General features: G+C 43.7%; 1 protein-coding gene across 3 annotated transcripts; it reads left to right on the top strand.

Moving 5' to 3' along the window:
- Nucleotides 1–2247: 2247 nt before the first annotated feature.
- LOC102968230 (caspase-12-like) lies at nucleotides 2248–22008 on the top strand. 3 transcript variants are annotated; one of them, XM_042959293.1, is made up of 13 exons: nucleotides 2248–2321; nucleotides 4014–4263; nucleotides 5532–5594; nucleotides 5753–5896; nucleotides 7692–7940; nucleotides 9213–9275; nucleotides 13284–13375; nucleotides 13787–13960; nucleotides 14842–15076; nucleotides 15478–15624; nucleotides 18680–18789; nucleotides 19180–19299; nucleotides 20506–22008. In XM_042959293.1, the coding sequence occupies exons 2-12, from the start codon at nucleotides 4056–4058 to the stop codon at nucleotides 19276–19278; spliced, it is 1584 nt and encodes a 527-aa protein (XP_042815227.1). In that variant the 5' UTR covers nucleotides 2248–2321; nucleotides 4014–4055; the 3' UTR covers nucleotides 19279–19299; nucleotides 20506–22008. The 3 variants fall into 3 exon arrangements, with proteins under 3 accessions (XP_042815227.1, XP_007076021.1, XP_007076023.1); XM_007075959.3 differs by lacking the exon at nucleotides 2248–2321 and adding an exon at nucleotides 2712–3108; XM_007075961.3 differs by lacking the exons at nucleotides 2248–2321; nucleotides 4014–4263 and adding an exon at nucleotides 3090–3108.
- The last annotated feature ends 1326 nt before the right edge of the window (nucleotides 22009–23334 follow it).

Here is a 23334-nt window from a genome sequence, read left to right as displayed (position 1 = left end):
GAGAAGGAAACAAACACAAGAGACTCTTTTTTTTCCTTAAAACAAATTTTTTTTAATGTTTATTTATTTTCGAGACAGACAGACACAGAATGCGAGTGGGTTGGGGCAGAGAGAGAGGGAGGCACAGAATCTGAAGCAGGCTCCAGGCTCTGAGCTGTCAGCACAGAGCCTGACATGGGGCTTGAACTCACGAGCTGTGAGATCATGACCTGAGCCGAAATCAGATGCTCAACCGACTGAGTCACTGAGTCACCCCCTAACACAAATACTCTTAACAACAGAGAACAAGCTGAGGGTTGATGGAAGGTGGGGGATGGGCTAGATGGGTGATGGGCATTTAGGAAGCCACTTGTTGGGGCATCTGGGTGGCTCAGTAGGCTGAACATCCAACTCTTCATTTCCGCTCAGGTCATGATCTCCCAATTCATAAATTTGAGCCTGGCATGGGGCTCTGTGCTGACAGAACCTGTTTGGCATTCTCTCTCTCACTCTCTCTCTGCCCTTCCCTCACTTGTGCTCTCTGTCTCTCCCTCAAGATAAATAAAAAAACATTAAAAAAAAAAAAAAGGAGGGCACTTGTGATGAGCACTGGGTGCTGTATGTTGATGAATCACTGACTTCTCCACCTGAAACCAATACTGCACTGTATGTTAACTAACTAGAAATTAATTTTAAAAAATGAAACTAAAAAGTGAATTCAAAGATGATAAAAAAAACAAGGTGCATAAACCAAGGGCAGGACTTTTTAAAATGCACAAAATCAGTAAAATATCCACTCACTCAGTAAAACTACAAATATCCAATAATGACTATATGGCAGGCATTTGGCACTGGAGAACAAAACAAAGTTCCTCTCCTTATGGAGCTTGTACTTTAACAGGGAACAGGGAGAGAATATATAGAAACTAAATAAATACACAGTTTATCAGCAGAGTAGACGTGATGTAGAGAGGGAGCCCATCATGGGAAGGAAGGAAGAACATTCCAGACAGAGGGAAAAGCGAGGAGAAATGGGCTGAGACAGGGAACATGCTTGATGTGTTTGAGCAGGAGCAAGGAGATGATGGCTGGAAATCCACAGACAAAGAGGAGTGGTGGAAAGTTAGGACATGAGATCAAGGAATTCACCATGTCCAGACTATATAACGTGCCATTGCTATAAAAGACCTTCCACTTTTACTCTAAGATAGAAAACTGTAGACAGTGTTGAGTGGATGAATGAATTAAATGGTCAGAGTCACATTTTATCGAGATCAGTCTGGCTCCCGGGTGGAGATGAGAATGGGAAGGATGAGGCCAAGGTAGACCCAGAAAGAGGACTTGGAAGGCTATGGCAAAAATTCAGAGTTGAGGGCAGTCCAGATCTGGATGACAGATGCAGAGGGCAATCCTTGCGTTCTGAAGGTAAAGCCGACAGAATTGGAGAAAATGAGACAAAGAGTGTAGGACTTAAATGTTCTACTCTTGGACACTGGAAGAATAAAATGGAAAACATTCTAACAGGGGGTAGGTTTGGGGGCACTGAGACATCTAGTAGGCAGTGAAATAGATGCCCATTGGATACCAGCTATATGAGCCCGGCATTCAGGGGGCAGGCATGGGCTGGAGGGGAAACTTTTGTGCTGTCCTCCTATGTATAAACGGTACCAAAAGCCAAGCTGCTGCCTGAGGCTGCTGAGTGAAGGAGGACAGACAGAGCAGAGGCCCTGAGATGGGAAGTCACTGGCCAAGTTCACCAAGAAAAGCAGCCAGTGACATCATGGGAGAACGAAGACAGGCTTGTGATCTGGAAGGCAAATGAATGAAGGGTTTCTGGAAGAAGAGCAAATATCTCTAGGAAATGCTTCTAACATCAAAAAACTGAGACAGTTCCTAATGTGTTGATTCTTATAAATATCTGTCATACGTTGTGAAACTGTAAAAACCAAATGGCTGACGAGATGAGGGAAAAGTTAGAGGTAAATGTGTTTATTTATTGGGGAATAACAAACTGTCCCAAAACTCAGTGGGTCAGTCACCCATGTGGTCCTTCTCGTCTCTGGGATTCTCCATTTGTCTGAGATCACCGGCACACAGAAGGGAACCTACTGACATTTCTGGGATCGTTTATGTATTTGTAAAACGTCTGGCTTTGGAAGCCTGAAGCTGGTCTCCGATGGCCTGCCCGGGGCCACTGGGCTCTTCTCCACGTGACGTCTGTCATCTTCTAGCAATCCAGCCCAGGTGTCCAAGAGGGGGAAGAGTGCCATGCCTCTGAAGACCCGGGCACAGAGAATTGCAGTGTCCATTTACTACATGATGATGGCAAGATCAAGTCGTAGGTGAGCTCCCAGTCAGAGCAAAGGGTTCAAAGAGACTGGAGATGCAGGCCATCAACAAAATCAGTATTGTACTGAGTGCTTTTTACAAGCACAGGAACAAAACTTTCAATGATGCGAGCTAAGCATATACTGGGGTTACTTTGTAGTGTGAGACTATTTGGGTGGATGATCTTATTTCATTTCATAAAACTGTGTTACTTAATTGCAATTGCGAACCCATGTTAAAAAAAAAAAACTCTAATTTTAAGTAAAAGAGTCAACAAAGAGAAATATACACATTTTCCCCAGAACTGACAAGCGGGCAGATGAGGAACAAGAGAAGAAAAAAGATCGCTTATCTGGGTTTTTAAAAATAGTGACAGGGAGTACCTCTGTTTGTCACTTTCCAGTTCCAATTAAGCCTTGCAAACTCACACGTCATTCAGGGGTTGAGCAGACCTCCATCCAGTGAGGCCTCTCTGCCATTGGGTGGCTGACAGATGGCACCGAGACAAACGAGGGTCTATTTGACTTATTAACTGTGTCAAAAATACACTGCAAAACAGAACACAGCAACTGTGAGACAGAAGAAAGAAAAGCCAGGTTTTGCCTCCTGTTTTTCAAAGGAAATAAGGTATAGATCAGAAGACGAGTCAAAGTCTTTCTTTGCAAAGACAAAGAAACCTGAAAAGCTGTAGTTTCCCGTTTAGATTTAGGTAATAGCAGCCAATCCACTAAGAGCAAAGATAGAAGGCTGCTTTCATTTTCACTCCTTTTCCTGCCCAGAGAGCCTCAGCAGCAATAGCCGGTGAGTGGCTCCAGTTTTCCATCGTTTATGGCCGTGTTTGAGGGAATTACAGGAGGAGGAGGAGTGGGGGAGACAAGGGGGACTCGCGAGGTACTCTGGGGACATAAGGGATAGGGGCTCAGGGCACGGTGGCAAGTACGCGAGCAGACAAAGTATTTTAGGCAAGAAGTTAGACCTTCTAGGAAAAGGAAGGAGATGTAAAAAATCTGGAGCTATCTTCTTAACAATTTGCTATGATTTTAGCCCTTTCTGTGAACTCACACTGAGAGTTCTTACCCGTTTTACGAGTGTCCTCAGCAGGGTGAGGGCCTGTCCATGGGGCATTTCATTTCCTCCACGCTTCTGCTCCCCGTGTGACCTCTCATGAACAGCAGGGACCAAACCAGCCACACTGTGTTCTCTCAGTCTCTGAGGCCAGAGTCGCCCTGCAGCCCTTCCTCAGAACACAAACAGGGGTCCTTTCACAGATGCTAATATGTCCGTGCTTTACTGGTACACTATTGATGATGGCAGGTTTTTAAACGAGTAGTGATAAAAGTGACAGGAAGTAAAGAGATCATAGGTGACACCAAGATAGAACTGAGTCAGCCATCACCAAGCTAGTTAGTGAGGCTGCTTTCTCTCTGTGAGCCTCACTTTCTCCACCTGTAAAAGAGCAGAATCTTGAAGGCGACTGGTGCTACTCTAAGTGTGGTCGTTGGGCAAGGAGATTTGCCATGATCTGAGACATTGGGAGAAATAAAAATAACACACTTCACCCTGATCACTGAGATCAGATTTCTGGGAATGAGGAAGTTCTATTTACCAAGCTCCCAGATTCCTTTGCATGTTAAAATTTGAGACCCATGGGCCTAGAATCCAATATCTAAAGTCTGTCCATACCTAAAACCCTATTGTTCTCACAGACAAGACATTACCCCAAGGTCCGGCCCTACGATAAAACGGGGATGGCCGGCAATAGGGTGAACGACTTTATTGAGGACTTGAAGGGAAAGAAGGCGTTAACAAAGCAAGAGTTACGTGCATTAGGGAAAAGAGTGGACCTCATCGTGGATAAGACTGAAGGCCTGATTGATGATCTCAATGAGAAATCGGAAATAGTAGGAAAAATGTTAGTGAAAAGTATCTTCGGTCCCAAAGGCGAGCTGGCTTTAGGTGAGTATCTCGGGTCAAGGGACGGGTAACTCATTGGTTATCTGCGCTCCTTATGCGGTCTCTGTGTTATTTCTATTTGCAAGTGGAGAATCAACTATCCACATGTCTAGTCCCCTCTCTGCCTATCGTACTTAAGACTGTAAAATGTCCCGGTCTGCCCCAGACCCTCTGCCAGCATCTGCAATCACTTTATACTGCTGCACCTTTTCTTTTCTCTTCAGCATCTGTCACCTTCAATCATTCCATAACCTCTCTCAGTCACTGTGCCGTGTCTCCCCAGCTAACACATAAACTCCATGAGGCATAGATCTGTGTCGGCTTCGTCCAGAAGGTAGCCCGAGCTCCTGGAAACCAGCCCTGACACATAATAGGTGCTGAGTGAACGTCTGTTCAATGTGTAAATGGTGCTCGGGCTCTAGGAAATTCTGGGACAGCCTTTAGCCAGTCTGTGGGACACTGGCCATACGCTGTGGACTCGAGACCTATTCCCAGATGTGAAATGTTCAATAAAAACAAAAAATCCAACATCGTCTGCTCACGTGTGGCTTAGCCCAAGGAATAAATCTCTGAGCACCTAGATCCGTCCTTGTTGAAGGAGTACAGAGGGAACGTAAGGGGCCGTGGCGTATCAATATGTCTTTGAAGCATGGGAGGCACACTTTTCCTATGAAGGGTCAAGCGTCACCATTTTAAGCATTTACGACCAAACGTTCTCTGTCACAGTAACTCCAATCTGATGCTGTGGCATAAAATTAGCAACAGACAATAAGTACAAAGTGAGCGTGAGTATGTTCCAATAAAGCTTTATTGGCCAACACTGGTGTGGATGGAGTTTGGCCTGCAGGCCACAGTTTGCTGTCCCTCTCTACAGTATAATGTACACATGAGTATATTCTCAAAGCCTGCAACATCCTTCTGGGATTATCCTGTCGTTACTCAAAGATGTGCACTTTCCTTCCTCAGAACGAAAAATGCTATTGCAGAAAACTGTGATTAAAGAACTTGATTATTCCTGAAATCACATGAGCAGGAGCATAATGAGCCCTTCGTTGTTTCATGGAACCTCTGCCTCCTCCTTCACTTGGCATAAAGTCACAGGCCTTAAGAAGCAAAGCTGGAGCTTAGGAAATGAGCCAAATTCCCATGCTTCATAGGGAAGGCCCATGCTGAACAGAGTCATTTACTTGTGATCGCAAGGGAAAGAGTTTCAAGTATGGAGGTTCTAGAAACTTAGGTCTGCTAACAAATCTTCTTTTCGATTATTTCAGAAATTCTTGATGAAATTGAGAATTATGACTCTGACAACAGCGGGTCATATTCCTCTTCGACAGGTAAGTGCCCTCAAATCTCATGCGATGACAAAAACTTCTAGAGGTGTCCTCAGGCCCTGCAGTAAAGAGCTAGGAAACCTGAGTTTTCAGTTACCGTCTCTGCAAATAATCTACAGAGAAGAGCAAGGATATTTAACTTCTCATTCATTTTACTGCAGAATATGAAGATGAAAGTGAAGAAAGCGAAGAATATGAAGAAAGTGAAGAAGAGGAAAATGCTGAGTCATCCCAGGAAATGGATCCCCCGATAGTAGAAGATACCAAACCTGCTGGCTCACGTGAACCCTCAAACCTCACTGAGGGTAAGGCCCTACAGTACAGGGGAAAGACCACTGAGATAGGTTCAGAAACTCTGGGTTATTGCTAACTTCCTCACTTTCCCCCCGGTCACAAGCAAGGTCAACACTTACATCCCTGCTCTCCATCTTCTGAGAATCTGGAAGTGAAGGTGAAGATCATGAACTGGGGGAAAACTGGGGGTCGTAGGCAGAGGTTCTCCTAGGACAGGCAGCGTCATGGACATGTGGTGACACTAGATGAGCGGAGGCAGACAGAGAGGCCCCTACTGGGCAACAGAAAGAGAGCTGGAATAAAACACAAGCCATCTCTGCACTGAGCCCATCATTGCCCCTGACTAACCACGTTCCCTGGTAGAATTATCTTAACTTTTCTGAGACTCATTTTTTTTTTCTGAGTCTCACATTTTTAAAAAAAAAAATTTTTTTTTAACGTTTAATTTTTGAAACAGAGAGAGACAGAGCATGAACGGGGGAGGGGCAGAGAGAGAGGGAGACACAGAATCAGAAGCAGGCTCCAGGCTCTGAGCCATCAGCCCAGAGCCCGACGCGGGGCTCGAACTCACGGACTGTGAGATCGTGACCTGAGCTGAAGTCGGACGCTTAACCGACTGAGCCACCCAGGCGCCCCCCTGAGTCTCACATTTTTAAAGGAGATTAATAACATCTATAAAGATGCATAAAACATCAAAGAGAGATCAACTAACAACTGCACAAACAGAAGAAGGAAGTGGTTAAGAAAGACACGTTGAGAAAAGCACAACAGGACCTGTCACACATACCGTGTGATCACTAAAGAAACTGATGACTTACTGAACCACATCCAAGAATCATAGTGTCTAGAAAGGAGTGATAGCGCTGTTGTGTTTGGATTAGCATGTTTTCAGAAGTTCTGGACACGATTACAAAGGCATAAACATTTTGCCATCTTTATTCACTGTCTTATCTATTCATATATCCATACGTATATATGCATGTATTAGCTGAAAACCTACATATGCTGTTATAATCACTGTGTTTATAGCAGGAAGCGAGATAAATAAAGATCCTGCTTTTATGGAGTTTACAGTGCAGTGAAGGTATTTATATAGTAAGAATGACCAAAATACAAGCGTAATTCGGGGGATGGACAAGAGAAAAGAGGCGAGGTATGTGGGCCAGGATGAAGAGCTATGAGAACTCATCTGACGTGATATTTGGGACAATGTGACCAGTTGGAACGGGATGTGCCATACTCTGAGGCCAAGGCTTTGCAGGGAAGGAGGAAACAATCCCAAGAGCTCTCAGTCAGAAATGGTCTTACCATGTCCCAAGATCAATCTGATGGGAGAGTAGGAGATTAGGAGGGACGTGGTAGAAGGAGCTGTTACGGTCTCAGCTTGGAGCTACCATATTATTTAGAGCCTTTTAGAGAGTGGGAAAGTATCGGGATTGTATTTGCAATAGAAAGGCCCTTAGAAGTTTTTAGGTGGAGGAGTGATAAACCAGCATAGCATCAGAAAGGTCAAATGTGTTCAAATGTTTTAATTAAGAGATCATAGCTTTCGGCTGGTGTTGCCATAGTAGGGAAGTTGTCACATGGTCAAATCTGGAGCACCTTTGGACAGAGAGTTGGCAAAAACATAGAAATAAAAATAATAAACTCCACCTTGATCTACCAAATCAGATTTCTAGGAATGAGCTCCAGGAGCTCTGCTTAACAAGCTCTCAGATACTTTTGCATTTAAAAATTTGAGACCCATGGGCCTAGAATCAGACATCCAAAGTCCTTTCCATACTTAAAATCTTATTGTTCTCACAGACAAGAAATCACCCCAAGATCTGATCAATGACAAAAAGGGGATTGCCCATGGCATGCTTGGTACCTTTTTTGAGGACTTGAAGGAAAAGAAGGTGTTAAAAGAACGAGAGATACAAACACTAGGGGAAACAGTGAATGTCATTGTGGATAAGACTGAAGGCCTGGTTGGTGATCTCACTGAGAAAACTCAAATGGTGGGCAAAATGCTAAAGAACCATTTCTTCAGTTCCAAAAGCGAGGCGACTATAAGTGAGTATCTGAAGTCAAAGGACAGGTAACTCATTGGTTATCTGCTCTCCTTATGTGGTCTCTGTGTTCTTATTTTCTATTTGCAAGTGGAGAATCAACTATCCACATGTCTAGTCCCCTCTCTGCCTATCGTACTTAAGACTGTAAAATGTCCCGGTCTGCCCCAGACCCTCTGCCAGCATCTGCAATCACTTTATACTGCTGCACCTTTTCTTTTCTCTTCAGCATCTGTCACCTTCAATCATTCCATAACCTCTCTCAGTCACTGTGCCGTGTCTCCCCAGCTAACACATAAACTCCATGAGGCATAGATCTGTGTCGGCTTCGTCCAGAAGGTAGCCCGAGCTCCTGGAAACCAGCCCTGACACATAATAGGTGCTGAGTGAACGTCTGTTCAATGTGTAAATGGTGCTCGGGCTCTAGGAAATTCTGGGACAGCCTTTAGCCAGTCTGTGGGACACTGGCCATACGCTGTGGACTCGAGACCTATTCCCAGATGTGAAATGTTCAATAAAAACAAAAAATCCAACATCGTCTGCTCACGTGTGGCTTAGCCCAAGGAATAAATCTCTGAGCACCTAGATCCGTCCTTGTTGAAGGAGTACAGAGGGAACGTAAGGGGCCGTGGCGCATCAATATGTCTTTGAAGCATGGGAGGCACACTTTTCCTATGAAGGGTCAAGCGTCACCATTTTAAGCATTTACGACCAAACGTTCTCTGTCACAGTAACTCCAATCTGATGCTGTGGCATAAAATTAGCAACAGACAATAAGTACAAAGTGAGCGTGAGTATGTTCCAATAAAGCTTTATTGGCCAACACTGGTGTGGATGGAGTTTGGCCTGCAGGCCACAGTTTGCTGTCCCTCTCTACAGTATAATGTACACATGAGTATATTCTCAAAGCCTGCAACATCCTTCTGGGATTATCCTGTCGTTACTCAAAGATGTGCACTTTCCTTCCTCAGAACGAAAAATGCTATTGCAGAAAACTGTGATTAAAGAACTTGATTATTCCTGAAATCACATGAGCAGGAGCATAATGAGCCCTTCGTTGTTTCATGGAACCTCTGCCTCCTCCTTCACTTGGCATAAAGTCACAGGCCTTAAGAAGCAAAGCTGGAGCTTAGGAAATGAGCCAAATTCCCATGCTTCATAGGGAAGGCCCATGCTGAACAGAGTCATTTACTTGTGATCGCAAGGGAAAGAGTTTCAAGTATGGAGGTTCTAGAAACTTAGGTCTGCTAACAAATCTTCTTTTCGATTATTTCAGAAATTCTTGATGAAAATGAGAGGGATGAATCTGGCAAAATCAAATCATTTTCCTCCTCAACAGGTAAGTGCCTTCAAATCTCACACCACAATGAAAACCTTCAGACCTCTAGAGGTGTCCTCAGGCCCTGCAGTAAAGAGCTAGGAAACCTGAATTTTCAGTTACCATCTCTGCAAATAATCTACAGAGAAGAGCATTGATATTTAACTTCTTCTTCATTCCACTTTGGAATCTGAAGTAAATGTGAACAAAGTGAAGAAAAAGAAAAATGCTGTCAGCCCAGGCATTGGCTCTCCCTATAGTGGAAGCCACCAAACCAAATGGCTCTTGGAAACCTTCAAAGCTCACTCAGGATAAGGCCCTACATTACAGAGGCCCTAAGTCACAGGGGAAAGACCACTGGGATCGGTTCCCGAAACTCTGGGTTATTTATTTATTTAAAAAAATTTTTTTAATGTTTATTTACTTTTGAGACCGAGACAGACAGAGCATGAGCTGGGGAGGGGCAGAGAGACAGGGAGGCACAGAATCAGAAGCAGGCTCCAGGCTCTGAGCTGTCAGCAAAGAACCCAACGCAGGGCTCAAACCCACAAACTGCAAGATCATGACCTGAGCCGAAGTTGGATGCTCAACCAACTGAGCCACCCAGGTGCCCCAGAAACTCTGGGTTTTTTCTGACTTCCTCACAACCCCCAGGTCACAAGCAAGGTCAACACTTACATCCCTGCTCTCCATCTTCTGAGAATCTGGAAGTGAAAGTGAAGATCATGAATTGGGGAAGAAGGCTGGGGTCGTAGGCATGGGTTCTCCTAGGACAGGCAGCATCATGGACACGTGGTGACACTAGATGAGCTGAGGCAGACAGAGAGGCCCCTACTGGGCAACAGAAAGAGAGCTGGAATAAAACACAAGCCATCTCTGCACTGAGCCCATCATTGCCCCTGACTAACCACGTTCCCCAGTGGAATTACCTCAACTTTTCTGAGACTCCTATTTTTAAATGAGATTGATTAATAACATCTATAAAGATAAATAAAGCATCAAAGAGAGATCAACTAACAACTGCAAATAGAACAAGGATGTGGTTAAGAAAAACACGCTAAGGGGCCCCTGGGTGGCTCAGTCGGTTAAGTGTCCTACTTTGGCTCAGGTCATGATCTCACAGTTTGTGGGTTCGAGCCCCACATCGGGCTCTGTAGTGATGGCTCAGAGCCTGGAGCCTTCTTCGGATTCTGTGTCTTCCTGTCTCTCTGCCTCTTCCCCATTTGTTCTCTCTCTCTCTCTCAAAAATAAATAAAATGTAAAAAAATAAAATAAAAAAGGGAAAAGAAACACGTTAAGAAAAGCACAACAAGACTGGTCACATATACCGTGTGATCACTAAAGAAACTGATGACTTACTGAACCACATCCGAGAATCATAGCGTCTAGGAAGGAGTGATAGCGCTGTTGTGTTTGGATTAGCATGTTTTCAGGAGTTCTGGACAAGCTTACAAAGGCATAAACATTTTGCCATCTTTATTCACTGTCTTATCTATTCATATATCCATATGTATATATGCATATATTAGCTAAAAACCTATGTATGCTGTTCTAATCACTGTGTTTATAGCAGGAAGCGAGATAAATAAAGATCCTGCTTTTATGGAGTTTACAGTGCAGTGAAGGTATTTATATAGTAAGAATGACCAAAATACAAGCGTAATTCGGGGGATGGACAAGAGAAAAGAGGCGAGGCATGTGGGCCAGGATGAAGAGCTATGAGAACTCATCTGACGTGATATTTGGGACAATGTGACCAGTTGGGATGGGATGTGTCATACTCTGAGGCCAAGGCCTTGCAGGGAAGGAGGAAACAATCCCAAGAGCTCTCAGTCAGAAATGGTCTTGCCGTGTCCCAAGATCAATCTGATGGGAGAGTAGGAGATTAGGAGGGACGTGGTAGAAGGAGCTGTTACGGTCTCAGCTTGGAGCTACAATACTATTTAGAGCCTTTTAGAGAGTGGGAAAGTATCGGGATTGTATTTGCAATAGAAAGGCCCTTAGAAGTTTTTAGGTGGAGGAGTGATAAACTGGCATAGCATCAGAAAGGTCAAATGTGTTCAAATGTTTCAGTGAAGAGATCATAGCTTTCGGCTGGTGTCATGGTAGGGAAGATGTCAGGTAGTCAAATCTGGAGCTCTCTGGGATGGAGAGTCAACAAAAACTATGCTGGACTGGCTATGGGCTAAATAAGGAAGAGGACGAACGAAGGATGATTCTGTGTTTTGGGTAGGCAACTAGGTGAAGGGTGTGAGGAACTGAGATAGCAAAAAACTTGTAGTAGAGAGAAATCTGAGGAAAAACCTATTTGTAGGAGTGGGCGAATATCAGGAGTCTTTCTCTCTACACATTTACTTTGTTGCCTGGATCACATCTAAGGGTACGTGTTGAATACACAGGTAGATTCAGCCGTGTTGTTCACAGGGGGACCAGGCACGGGAGTAAATCTCAGGATTCAGCAGCATGTAGACAGTATTTAGGATGACATGTCTCGAAGAGGCCACCTGGGGAGAGATGCTGACAGAACATCTTAGAGGGTTCAATGTAGAAAGACCCAACTCTGGGAGGCGTGGAGGAAGCACAAGGCCGGCGAAGGGCATCCAGCTTGAGAGAGGACGGTTACCGCACGCAGAGCCTCTGAAGCCTGGTGAACCCTGCTCAAGGAGGAAGGTGTGCTCGACCACGTTTGAATGCTCAAGAAGCAACAGATGGCCAGTGGTGACCTCAATCTCAAGCATTTAAGTGTTGAAAATGACAGTCAGTGTCTACTGCGTGAAGAAAAGAGAATGAGAGATGAAAATAGTACAATTAACGAATTGTACTGAGAAGCAGAGCGGCGAAACACAATAGCTGGATGGGACACCAAGTGCAGGGGCAGAGTGCGTAACAGATAAAGGGATATCAAGGCATGTGATACGCCAGCAGGGAGAGCACAGCAGAGGCAAGAAGGGGTACAGATGATGCAGAAGACGGGGACGAGGAAACACCCGAGTACAATTCTCGCAGGTGAGAGGAAATGGAGCGGGAACGTAAGTACAGTCTCCACCCTCGGCCAGGAGGAAGAATGTGCCGTCCTTTGTCACAGGAGGGGAAGGACAGCAGGTGGGCAGACGTGTGGGAAAACGAACAGACCTGTTGGTTCAGAAGATGAAACTGTTCTTACCCAGCAATACTGGAAGGACCGGAAGGCTTGTTTCCCTACGGGAAAACTACAACAAGAAAAGGGAAAGATGCCTGGTAGCTATTTTCAAGTATTGGAAGGTAACTACTCATTAATAAGTGGTTGTAGGCTTTTCATCTGTGCCAGATAATCATTCTAGGCATAGGAAATACAGAGATTAAACACATCTTCCCTGTCCTAATGAAGCCTACCATACAGCAAGCACAATTAAGAGCAATTATGTTCATAGTTTTTAGGGGCACATTTACATAAAGTGATCGAAACACGAGGAGAGAAGCCGTAGAAGTATTAGTGAGCTTTCACGGGAAAAGGAAGGAGACATTTGTCTCGATGGTTCCAATGCAGTAACTATATACACCAGTGCTTAGAAAGCTCACACTTCAGGATCCTCAGAATTGGTCAAAATGCTTTAGAATTCTGCAGGGTCTCTGTTAGTGGAGACATTGCACTGGTGGTAATAATGTGCACAGTAGGGATATTTTAGTGGAGTTAAATAACTGAATAATCACTTGACCAGGCCACATGAACATTAGGCTTCCTTCCAAATCTTAGGTACTGTGTCTGCATGAGACTAATGCACGGGGATTGAAAGGTTGCTCAATGCCATGACCACTGACAAAAACAAAAGTTGTCCGTGGGGTCAGTAAGAAGCAGAAAGAAAGATGGTAGTACTGAAGATTTCTCTTTTTGTCATTTGTAATACAAAATGATTTTTTTGTTGTTGTTTCATTAAGCCTTTTGAAGGGATGGCGGTGAGCATTTGCTAAGAATGAGAGCCCGGTGAAAAGATCCTCATGACTGCTAGACAGTGGGTGCTACTCCTTAATGAGTAATTTTTTCTCTTGTAGTTTTTCAGGTAACCCAGGCTTCCCAAATCAATGTGCTGAAGCTTTGTCCTTGTATCCATTTTAAGGAACCAAAGACAATAATGGCACATGAGGTAATATACTTTGGAATAGGGGCACACAAGGTTGTCCACTCAAACAACATGGAACTCACTGGAAATTTCAGTTCTTGCTACAGATGCCTTAGGATCAGCCCCAAAGGCATAGGATGCTATTCAATCATGTTATCTAATTAAGGGGCCCTTACATCAGGTTTCCTGTCTGTTTCATCCCATCCTCAAACATACTTTAAACTCCTCACCACCAGTGAACCAAAGCAAGGTTTCCGGAGTGTGTACTCAGAACTACTACACGTTTTTAGTCTGGTACCTTGTTCATGAATCCCTAGTTCCATCCCCAAGTCCTCCAGCCATCCAATCTATAATTGTAAGGGCCTATTTTGCATAGGATTTGGAGGCAAAAGTGGGGAGGCTGGGTGCAACTCACTCTGTGTCGGTTAACTGCAGATCTATCCAGTGATGGAGAAGAAGAGCCGAATGCGCCTGGCTCTCATCATTTGCAATAGAACATTCGATTATCTTTCTGAGCGAGTAGGCTGTGAAAAGGACATTTCGGGGATGCGAGATCTGCTGGAGAACCTTGGATATTCAGTGGTTATAAAGGAAAATCTCACCGCTCAGGTAATGGCCCTAGAGAGTGGGATGAGTTGGGATGAGTGTCCCTCCTTTCATCTCCTTCCTGGACTTCTTCCTTGGCGGCTGTCAGAACGGAGCGCATGTTACAGAAACTGCATTTCTCTAGAACGGGCATCCTGCACCCCAGCCTCTCCCAACGTACACTCTGAAGGCCAAGACCTAGATGGCAGTAGTTCACTAAACAGGCTGGCTCTTGCTAATGCTCTCAGTTTGGGAGACACCCATCACTTGATAGTCTATGTGAGACACGACTCTGAGGCCTTTATAATTTCAGTATCATGTGTCTGAATGTGAAGCCAAGTAGGCGGTTAAAAAACAAAACAAGTTTTGTACATATACATACACAGAAGAAGTTGTGATTCTGGCTTCATCCAAAAAAAATACCACGGGAGGCTTTAGACAAACCATTTTAAACCTAGCAAGGAATCTGTTCATGTCTCTACGTCAGTGGAAACAGTCCCTCCGTCTCTGTCTCTGTCTCACTCTTTGTTTAATGAAAACTCAGGGCAATTGCAGCATGTAACACGGTTGTGAAAAGCAAAGCCTTTGGCAGGAGATCCATCACCTCACGTGTCCCTCCCTGTACTCCACCTCCTAGCATCTCCCTCAGTCTAAGGATCTACTGAACACCACCGGGCTACACGCTGTATGAAAAAACCCTGCTTTTCCATTCCATACATCCAGCTTTCTGGCTGTATGTCAGAACATAATTTCTCGTACAATTCCACTCTGTCCAAATCGTCTGATCACTCCATTTCTGCTGTCTCTCTCTCCCTCTTGAGTGTGTGTGTGTAAAGTCCATGTACTGTGTGAGCACAAAGTAGACACAGACAGCTCCCAGGTGGTAAGTCTGGAAACTCTTTCAGGAAATGAAGGTCGAGCTGAAGCACTTTGCCGCCCGCCCAGAGCACCGCTTCTCAGACAGCACGTTCCTGGTGTTAATGTCACACGGCATCCTGGACGGGATCTGTGGGACAAAGCACAGGGAGGAAGAGCCAGATATCCTTCAAGATGACACCATCTTCCAGATTTTCAACAACCGCAACTGTAGGAACCTAAAAGACAAACCGAAGGTCATCATCATGCAGGCCTGCCGAGGCAGTGAGTTGGAGCTGGGGGACGCAGGGGGTGGCCATCCACTTTTTTCTGTGATTAGCCTGGTGTCCAGCCTTCGCCTTCCCAGGGCTGAGGCAGAGAAACCACACTGTAGAATGGCACTTTGGCCTGCTCCAGAAAGATACGAAGCCTGTATCGTTGTTGAACAAGTGTTAAGTACGCTAGAATAACAGCACGTGTCCCGATCATCTGGGACTAGGTTCTACTAAACTTAAGTGGCCTCTGTGTAGTTCCCAGTCAGTGAGGCAGTTTTTCTATCAGGAAGATACTGGCATTTTTAATAAATTCCAGATGGAAATGTATTGAAGTAAAGGTATAAGGGTTAAGAGACATTTTGTGTGTCTGTGTCTGTAACATCTTTTGTAAGACAAGGGTGTCTCTCCCAGAAGGCAACGGGGCCGTCTGGGTGACAGATGTGGGAGAAGCCTGTGCATGGCCGGAAAACCAGCCCTCAGCACCGTACATCTTCAGTGATGCCGTACAAAAGACCCATGTGGAGAAGGACTTCATCGCTTTCAAATCTTCGACTCCACGTAAGTGACTTCAGAGAGAAGCTTCTCGATCTCCTGTTAGTTTCCAGATCACAGGCCTGGCTGTGATCCTATGTGATTGCTGATTGAAAAACATCTCTTCCTTCATGATAGATTTTAGGCAGAGAATAGATTTAAAATATGGAGGTTTTTATAACTAGAAAGCTAGAAGTCTTCATTTTGGAGGAAACATTCAAAATAAACCGGAGTTTTATGAGGATCCAGTGTTACAATAGTCTAACTATAAATCAGAGTTGTTTTTGTTTGTTCAGACAGCAATGGCACATGATTTGGTCTACCTCATCACCTGCTAGCAATTAAACAGGTAATCAGTAAAACTGTAGTACTTTCTTCACACATTCCAGAACCTCTTACATTATTATTTGACTCTAATCTAAAAAAATTAGTTAATATTCAAATGCCTGACTTCAGCATCATGCAGCCAAGACTGAAAATCCTCCTTTGGCAGCAAAGACAAAGTAGGAGATAGAAACACAAGATATACCGAGCTGATCATGGTCAAACCTGCAGAAAATCTATTTAACAGTCACCCACGACATTGGGGTGATTTATAGAACCAGGGCACTTTCAAGAATCTTGTTTACAAAGCCACAGTTATAAGTCCTCTACTGCAGTGATTACAAACTGTGATGTGCACAGACATCCCTTTGGAACGATATTACAGGCAGGGTTCTGATTCAGTGGGTCTGGGGGGGTGGCGAGATGGTGCCTTTCAAAACACCCTGTGGTGAGGCTAGTGCTGTCCGCCCATGGCCACACATGAGCAGCAAGGGACTGGAGGACCCTTTGAGTGTCATCTGACAGGAAAAGGCTATGCAGGGAACACCCACTCGGTACCTGGAATAGTCATACTTCTCTTTGTTTTACATACTGGAGTTTAAAAAAAACTTTATTTGAAAGAAGAGCTCTATACTTTTGGCAATTAAAGGAAGTTAAGAAGGCATATATGGGCTGGTATGTATCTAAGAGACTCTTTAACTTACTTAAGGAAATGCGGTCTAACATGTAAAGTTCTTGCTTTCATTTTTGCACACGTAACGACCCGCTAAGGTGGAGTGAGCACAGGGTGTAGGATCCACAAGTGAAGCAGATGTGCTTACTGAACCTCATGGAGCATATGGTCGGAGCAGAGAGGCAGAGGTTAACTCAGGGGAAAATATACACCCACGTCTCACAAGTAGATACTGACTGTCTCTTGACTGTGCTAGGTGCTTTGAGGAAAAACGTGTTGAAAGATGAAGGAGTTAACTATGTCAAGGGTAAGCGAGGAACATTCCAGACAGAAAAAGCACAGAGGACCTGGGAAAGAAAGGAGCCTGGAAAACTGGGCCAGTATATCTGGAGCACAGAGATGGGGCTCAGTGCTGAGAGGGAGGTTGGAGAGGTCAGGAGGGGTCATGCGATTTGGGGCCTCATAGGTTCGGGAAGGATTTGATCTTTTCTGTTTACATACTTTATTACTAATATTACTTTATACTAATAGTAATAGGAAGTTTTGGTGAAACTTAAGCAATGAAATGGTAAGATTATCATTTTTATTTATTTTTTTTTAATTTAAAAAAAATTTTTTTTAATGTTTATTTATTTCTGAGACAGAGAGAGACAGAGCACGAGTGAGGCAGGGACAGAGAGTGAGGGAGACACAGAATCCGAAACAGGCTCCAGGCTCTGAGCTGTCAGCACAGAACCCGATGCCGGGCTTGAACTCATGAACGGTGAGATCGTGACCTGAGCCGAAGTCAGATGCTTAACCGACTGAGCCACCCAGGCGCCCCAAGATTATCATTTTTATATAACTACTCCGGGGATTCTGTGGGGAATGGATTACAGTACAGCAGGAAATACAGGAGGCGGGTTAAAACGCTACTGCAGGGTTACTGGCCACAGCTGTTAACGGCAGTCTCGGGAAGACACAGCTGTTGAATCCAGAAGGAATTAGTGTATAAAATGTCTAGGACCCAGTGTTGGGAGGATGTGGCAGGTGAGTAAGAAGGGATGACACAGAGGACTCAAGGGATGGTCATGGCATGTTCATTAAAACGGGAATCCTGCCAGAAAGTGTGAGATGCCTTTGGCATATTTCCAGATGAAACAGAGAGAGTTACAAAGCTGTGTACCTCAGAAAAGAGAATGGCACCAGGATTCGGGAGGTGGTGGCTGAGAATTATATCTCATAGTCTAAAAATGGATGAAATTATACAGGAGCAGAGAACAGATGGAGACGAGATCCCAAAGCTGAGGCTTGTGGATGGCAGAGGTCAAGCTGGGAGGCAGAGTATTTGCAAGTTGGGCTCAGGAAGTTTCCTATCAGGGCATAAGAAAGAAAAGTAAGGGTATGTATGTGTGGTCAGTGTGACCAAGAAAGCCTCCACTGGACTTATGGCCAGTTTCTGATTTGAATGAGAGAGATCAGGTGAAACCCAGCGAGTGACCATGAGATTAAATGACGTGGAGGCCATGGATGGCCTTGGGGAAAGTGACTTGGTAAAGTCAGGGTGGTGGGGGAGACAGCAGACGGGTGAGCAGGCTAGGGCTTGAGGATGTGAAGACGGTGGGGAGAGACAAACCTGAGGAATGCAACCATTAAAAGGAGGAAGGAACAGGAAGGTAGCTGCAGATAAAGTGACCATTAGACTATTAGCTTTTTGACGATGGGAGAGATTTGATCACATTGCAATGGTCACGAGAAGTGGTAGCTCAAGAGATGTTCACAATAAAAAACGAGCAAAATATTACAGGAGAAAACAGAACAGACGAAGAGGAGGTCCATAATGGCACGACAGGAATTAGTTTCTTTTCCACTACTTGCAGTCCGAGGCAGGTAACTTTGGCTCTAAGAGCATGAACAGGGTTGATGACTGAGAGTCTATGATGGTTTTCTCTGCGCCTCCTGGGGACACTGGAGGTCCCAGCTTTGCCTTTCTCTCTCCTCCAAAGCACTAAAATCAAACTATGCCCAAAAGCTCTGACTCTAAGAGTCTTCCACACACAACACAAAGGCCACATCTCCCAGTATTTTAATACCTTTTATTTGCAGATAACGTTTCCTGGAGACTGAACACAGATGGCTCTGTCTTCATTTCCCATCTTATCCGCTACTTCAAAATGTATTCTTGTTGTCATCATTTGGAGGAGATTTTCCGAAAGGTACAGGTCTTCTGTTTTTTTCCATGTCATGACTGTGCAACCATTCTCAATTTTTTTTGGTGGGTGGGTGGGTGGGGAATCCTGAAAGCTCTTAGGCCATCTTGGCATTCCTTCCTGTACTCCACGTTTGTTTAAAGAGGAGGTTTTGGGGAAATATTGCACGGAACCAGTGTGAGTTTCTCTGATTCTGATGGCCTTGTTTATTCAGAAAATGCTTGAGGATACTCTATCATGCATGGATGTACTATAGCCAAGGAAAAGCTAAACGTTTCTTCTGTGTATACCCCCCTGGCCACAGCCTTAAAACATACCACAAATTCTGTGACTCCTGAGATACAAGTCCAGATTTCCCTTTTAGGAAGTATCTAAAGATTTTCTTTCCTGCCTCAGGTTCAATATTCATTCGAGACTCCAAATATAATTACCCAGATGCCCACGATTGAGAGACTCTCCATGACACGATATTTCTACCTCTTCCCTGGGAATTAAAACTCATACACAGCATCTCAGGTAAATGCTTCCAAGAAGTGGACTTGGGAGCTCCCTGCTCAGAGCCTGTGTGTCAAATACAGACATAATGGAGGACAGTGACAGGGTGTAGCTGCCTAGTACTGTCCTGTCCCCATGTTCTTTTTTTTTTCAACAAAATTCTTAATTTTTTTTAATTTGCATCCAAATTAGTTAGCATATAGTGCAACCATGATTTCAAGAGTAGATTCCTTAATGCCCCCTTACCCATTTAGCCCATCCCCCCTCCCACACCCCCTCTGGTAACCCTCTGTTTGTTCATCATATTTAAGAGTCTCTTATGCTTTGTCCCCCTCTCTGTTTTTATATTATTTTTGCTTCCTTTCCCTTCTGTTCATCTGTTTTGTCTCTTAAAGTCCTCATATGAGTGAAGTCATATGATATTTGTCTTTCTCAGACTGACCAATGTCACTTAGCATAATACCCTCCAGTTCCATCCCATGTAGTTGCAAATGGCAAGATTTCATGCTTTTTGATTGCCAAGTAATACTCCATTGTATACATATACACCACATCTTCTTTATCCATTCATCCACCGATGGACATCTGGGCTCTTTCCATACTTTGGCTATTGTCGACAGTGCTACTATAAACATGGGGGTGCACGTGTCCCTTCGAAACAGCACACCTGTATCCCTTGGATAAATGCCTAGTAGCGCAATTGCTGGGTCATAGGGTAGTTCTATTTTTAATTTTTTGAGGAACCTCCATACTGTTTTCCAGAGTGGCTGCATCAGCTTGCATTCCCATCATCCCCATGTTCTTAATGACCCTTGGGAAAACCCTGGTTTCATATGAAATTATAAGAAATTATAAGTCTAATGTTTCCCTCCAGTCTTAATGTCTCTCAAGGACCTACCTAGTGAGTGGAAGATATTTAGATCCGAAGCTTGCACAAAAAAACTGGATGTTCATGTACAGCTGGCGTGAGGCGTCCTCCCAGAGAAGTCAGTTTGGCTGAGTTTCATTCCTCCTGTGTTTGTGATGAGGACTGCCTGTACCACAGTGTCAGTTGGAGGCTGCTGGGTCTGCACCGAGGCAATGAGACCCTAGTGCGGACCTCCCCTTCTGGGGGTGATGGGCCCATAGCCCTTTTGTGAAGGCACAACTCATGGTAGGCATCAGTTCTGTTTATACCTTACTTCCTATAACCCCTTTCCTTATGTTTCCTTCTCTCTACTTTTCCAGGGAAACTGGGCCATTATGTACTCGACGAATCTACTACTTTAAAAGGGCAATGTCTGCTCGTGACTATTTTTATACGAAACTTCCCAAATGCCCACCTTCAACCAAGGCCAAGTGAAAATCAATGTCATATTGTTGCTGAGTTAGTACTTACTACATTTTTAAAAAATTATGTTTGTTTTCTCACGTTATTGTAAGGGTAAAACATTTTCATTGCAAAACAAAGTTTAAGTATAGAAAAACATTTAAAAAATATTTAATGACTAAGTGATTACATTAATAGGTGTCCTGGTATTAGGCAAAGATCATATTCTCGGGATAAACTCTTCTCTGTTATAAAGGATCATTCACGTACTCTCCATTTGGAAGACTATTACTAACATTTGACTTGGGACATTTACATTATAGACTGAATTCTCATTTATTTTGACTCATTTCTAACTTGGCCATAGGATATTTTGATAATATTTTTTAATGAACTACAAGTAGTATTTTTTTTTTGATTCCTAGAATGTGAAAAATCTTTGTCCCTGAGTTCACTTATGAGTTCTCCTAAAAACATATACAAAGGCCAGTGTGAATTTATTTCTTAGTAGTATGTTTTTATTATCAAAATGTTGATTTTTTAAAAAAAAGTACCCATACATATCTGCATCTGTATACTCATTAACTTTCAAACTATAGATGAAAGCCAATGTGTATAATCAGTAAAAAAAAAAAACAAAAAAACAAAAAAAACTTTATTTTGTTTGAATCTTGAGGACATGGAGATTATGTAAAAATATCCCTTTAGAACTGAAAGTGACAAAGAGGGAAGTGAAAATCAAGTTCCATGAAATGATTTATGTTCTCTCTCTTCCATCCTGTGGTCTTACTTCCTCTCTCTCTCCATACACAAACTCACAGATGAATTTAGAAAGCTAACTGTGTAAGATACTCTAGGACCTGCACTTGTGTTGATTCAAAATTACCATCTAGGATTAAAGGGAGATGTGAAGCATCAGTAATATACATAGCCTAAGCTTAAGAGGGTGGGGGAAGGCGATCAAGGGCTGACTGGGGGCTGGGTAGAGTCTCCTTCCTGTCCCTTTACACTCAGCCCCTGATATTCTAAAGGTCACATCTCCAGCTGTTGGAGCTACAGCTCTTAAGGTCAACAAAAGTGCAGCCTAGTCAGCAAGAAAGAGGAAGAACCAGCAGACACAGGACCCCTCCCTTTCAGGAAGTCTTCTCTTCCTATAAACCAAGAACCACCACTGGGTCCAAAGTAACTCACAGCTGCACAGAAGTTGAGAAATGAAGTATTTATTCCATGTGTCAAATTCCTAGCAAAAAAACCCCTGGGAGTTTCTATTAAGAAATGGGGGAAAGCAGATATTGGGTCCCTTTGACTGTCTCTGCCAGAGATTGCTTCCACATTTGATGGCTGCCTAATACTGAATTAAAAAAAAATTTTTTTAATGTTTATTTTTGAGAGAGGGAGTGAGACAGTGTGAGTGGGGGAGGGCCAGAGAGAGGGAGACACAGAATCCGAAGCAGGCTCCAGGCTCTGAGCTGTCAGCACAGAGCCCGACGCGGGGCTCAAACCACAAACCATGAGAACATGACCTGAGCCGAAGTCGGACGCCCAACTGACTGAGCCACCCAGGCGCCCCTGCCTAATATTGAATTTAATGGATGGATGAGAATGTATCTTACTAAGTTCAGTAATTTCCAAATGTGTTATCTTATGCAATTTTATAATAAAATTTTCCTCCTAAATATATCCCTAAGTTGCTCTCTGATAATACTATTGGAATAAACTCTCAGAACTAAAATGACAGGGTCAAAAGCATTAAAATTCGAATTTTCTATGTAGGGTAGAGCTCAAAAAATTGTCTGAATGTGCACTCCCCCTGAGCTGAATGCACGATGGCTCATTTTCCTATATCTGCACCAGCACGATGTGTACTCTATCTTGTTAATTTCTCAGGCCCAAAATCAAAATTATTCTGATGTTTGTTTGCTTTCTAAACCAGCTAAGCATCTCATCCCACGCTTATAGGTCACTGCAAACAAGTTAAATGTTAACTGGTGCTTCCTCTTGTCCACCAGGTCTATGAGGGGTCTTGCAGAGACTCACAGGAACCACTAACTGGGCCACCTCTCTGGCTTCCAGCCCAGCCGGGACTGTGCCTCTCACCTGACAGGCACATTCTTGTCTCAGAATCTGCTAACCCCTTTGCCTAAACCAATCGCCCCTTGCACCCCATACCTGCATGACTTACTACTGCCCTTCCTGGGGTTTCCACTAAATTAAGACCTTATCAGTGTCCTCACTTGTCTAAATGACCCAGCCAGCCTTCTCCTGCCCCTGATACTCCCAACATCCTCACCCTTCTTGATTTTTCCACAGTACTGATTACTTATGACACACTACGTAATTTGTCTACTATTTATATGTTCATCTCACTCCATGAGAATATAAGCACCGTGAGGGTGGTGACTCTGTTTCCTTTGTGACAGTATTCACAGAATTTAGAGCCGTGCCTGGCGCAGAGAAGACATTCAAGTTTCAACTAGATGAATGAATCCATCTAAAATCATCATGATGTGGACCTACAGAGATAAAATATACAGTATGTTTTTCCAAATGGCTTCGCAATACAACCTTTTTTCTCGGTGATACAAAACTTAGGTTTTGGTTTAATTGGGGATTAGTTTTTTTCATATTTTATCAAACCTAGTCCTTTTTTTCTAGATTCTTCTTTGGGAACATCTATTATTTGTGTGGTAAAAATTCATAATGCATTCCTTCCTTCACAATCAAACATCTTACCTTCCATAAACAGT

Source organism: Panthera tigris, chromosome D1, assembly GCF_018350195.1.
Source record: "Panthera tigris isolate Pti1 chromosome D1, P.tigris_Pti1_mat1.1, whole genome shotgun sequence".
In the NCBI taxonomy this organism is placed as follows: Eukaryota; Metazoa; Chordata; class Mammalia; order Carnivora; family Felidae; genus Panthera; species Panthera tigris.
Note: the sequence above shows the minus strand (reverse complement) of the source record. Positions and strands in the feature narration are given on the sequence as shown.